Consider the following 1,767-nt stretch of genomic DNA (forward strand, 5'->3'; position numbering starts at 1 on the left):
TCAACGAGTACGTCGGCCACCTACTCACTACAAGGATTTTGTGATGAAATGAAGGATAAGGGACAGAAGTCAGTGATTGGGTGAAGTGTGTAGTATGGAAGATGTCCAAAAATTCATTGTAGTCTTAAAATAAGTGGGGGAGAAACTGTGGCAACACTGAGTACCTGATAACCTCCCTAACCCAGTTAGTGTAAATATTGTAACAAAACAAGTGATGCAGTCTAATGGTTATCATTAATTTTCCAGTTATTAAGAAGATCATTTTATGGTTCAACCGTTGTGATCATTCAGTTATAGAGATTCGTTTGCATGTAAAAAAACAAAAAAAAAAATCCTCTTACTTTGTGCGGAAAAACTTTGGAATATTTCTTCTTTGGAGTATCCAATTTTTTTTCCAGCATCTTTTTGAGCTTTGGTAGAAGCCGTATAATGCATATTGTATAATCGTAGGAAGACGGTTTGGGTGGCTGTAAAAAAGGGTACAGAAAATTGCAAAAGCAAAACTATTTTTTACTTACCTCACTTTGCAGGGTTCCATCAGGTCTTAATCCTGGTAGTTTGAAAATGACAGTAATCCGTATCTGGAAGTAATCGATCCATTCTCGGACAAGATTTAGACCTGATGAAGCTCTGTAACGTGAAATGAAACGTTTCTTTCTAATAAATAGATTGTTTCCTCTATTTTGATGCATGTTTCTGGACCAACACCCGGACCATCTTAAAATTAATTACATAGGTTAACTAAAAACCATCAAAGAAAATGTATATACAGATTATGAGAATCATTTACTATATAAATCATTAACGGCAAGTTAAAATAAGTGAAACAGCTTTTATTTATTTTTTTTATTTTGGCCAAATGCTTCCGTTGGGAACCAAAGCAGTCCAGAGCGGGAATGTCAAGGTCCATTTCTCGGGCCTGCCCAGAAATAAAAATTGACTGACTCAGGTGGAAATCGAACCCACAACTTCGTCCTAACAGGCTCAATTGTTCCGTTCTCTAAACGGAAACATTTATGTCTTCCTGCAAGGAAAACTGATAAAGAACATTCTTTCTTGGAACTACAATTGACTTAAGAAAAAAAAAATCAACCTACGTTTTATTGTGAAAACAGTTATTTTGTTTGTTTTATTTAAAGAACATTTATTTTTCAAAATAAAGATAAAATAATCACTCAGAAGTGTAGTACACAATCAGAAGTTCTCATACTACTATAAGAACAGTAGATAAACCGAATCTACTGTGGTTTTACGATTGTAGATCACAGCAGCTGTATCCTTGAGCTTCAAACAGATTTTGTTATTTTGTAGTACGCGCATTGTTCCTAATCGGCCCAAGACATCGCTTTGCCTGGTATTGTTCGGATTTGTGCGTCATCCGATGGGGAAATCACAGCTAATCCCGGGAAGAAAAATAATTATTCGAAGAATAAGTGCTTCATCGGGAAGAACAGCCCTAGCTCCATCTGGTGAGATATGTCTCTGACTGGCAGTCAAACCCATGCATCCGACACGCGAGGTACTCCTCTTCTTGGTGTTGATCCTGGTCGCCGGATGTTGCTCCCAAGAGAGGTTCATTTTTCCCAATGAAGAAAAGCTAGTGGAAGTGGAGGGTTTATTTAATCGGACAGTGTTCTCAGCTCCTCTCAAACCTTGTCCACCTGGGCATAGAAGAATACGTGGGCAATGCAGGCTCCTCTTCTCCTGATATTGTGAGTTTTCCTTTTTTTTTTTTTTCATATGTACTAGCAGCTTTATCTGAGGATG

At 37.5% G+C, this 1,767-nt stretch overlaps 1 protein-coding gene across 1 annotated transcript in view; it reads left to right on the plus strand.

The window, feature by feature from the left end:
* Positions 1-1,531: 1,531 nt before the first annotated feature.
* The window catches only part of LOC106687613 (uncharacterized), a 62,595-nt gene continuing 62,359 nt past the window's right edge, over positions 1,532-1,767 (plus strand). The window contains exon 1 of the mRNA XM_067044951.1: positions 1,532-1,712. Coding sequence (XP_066901052.1) covers positions 1,687-1,712 — 26 coding nt within the window. The 5' untranslated portion in view covers positions 1,532-1,686. The remainder of the gene's footprint in view (positions 1,713-1,767) is intronic.

Source organism: Halyomorpha halys, unplaced genomic scaffold (genome assembly GCF_000696795.3).
Source record: "Halyomorpha halys isolate HHAL.00 unplaced genomic scaffold, Hhal_1.1 Scaffold988.1, whole genome shotgun sequence".
NCBI lineage: Eukaryota > Metazoa > Arthropoda > Insecta > Hemiptera > Pentatomidae > Halyomorpha > Halyomorpha halys.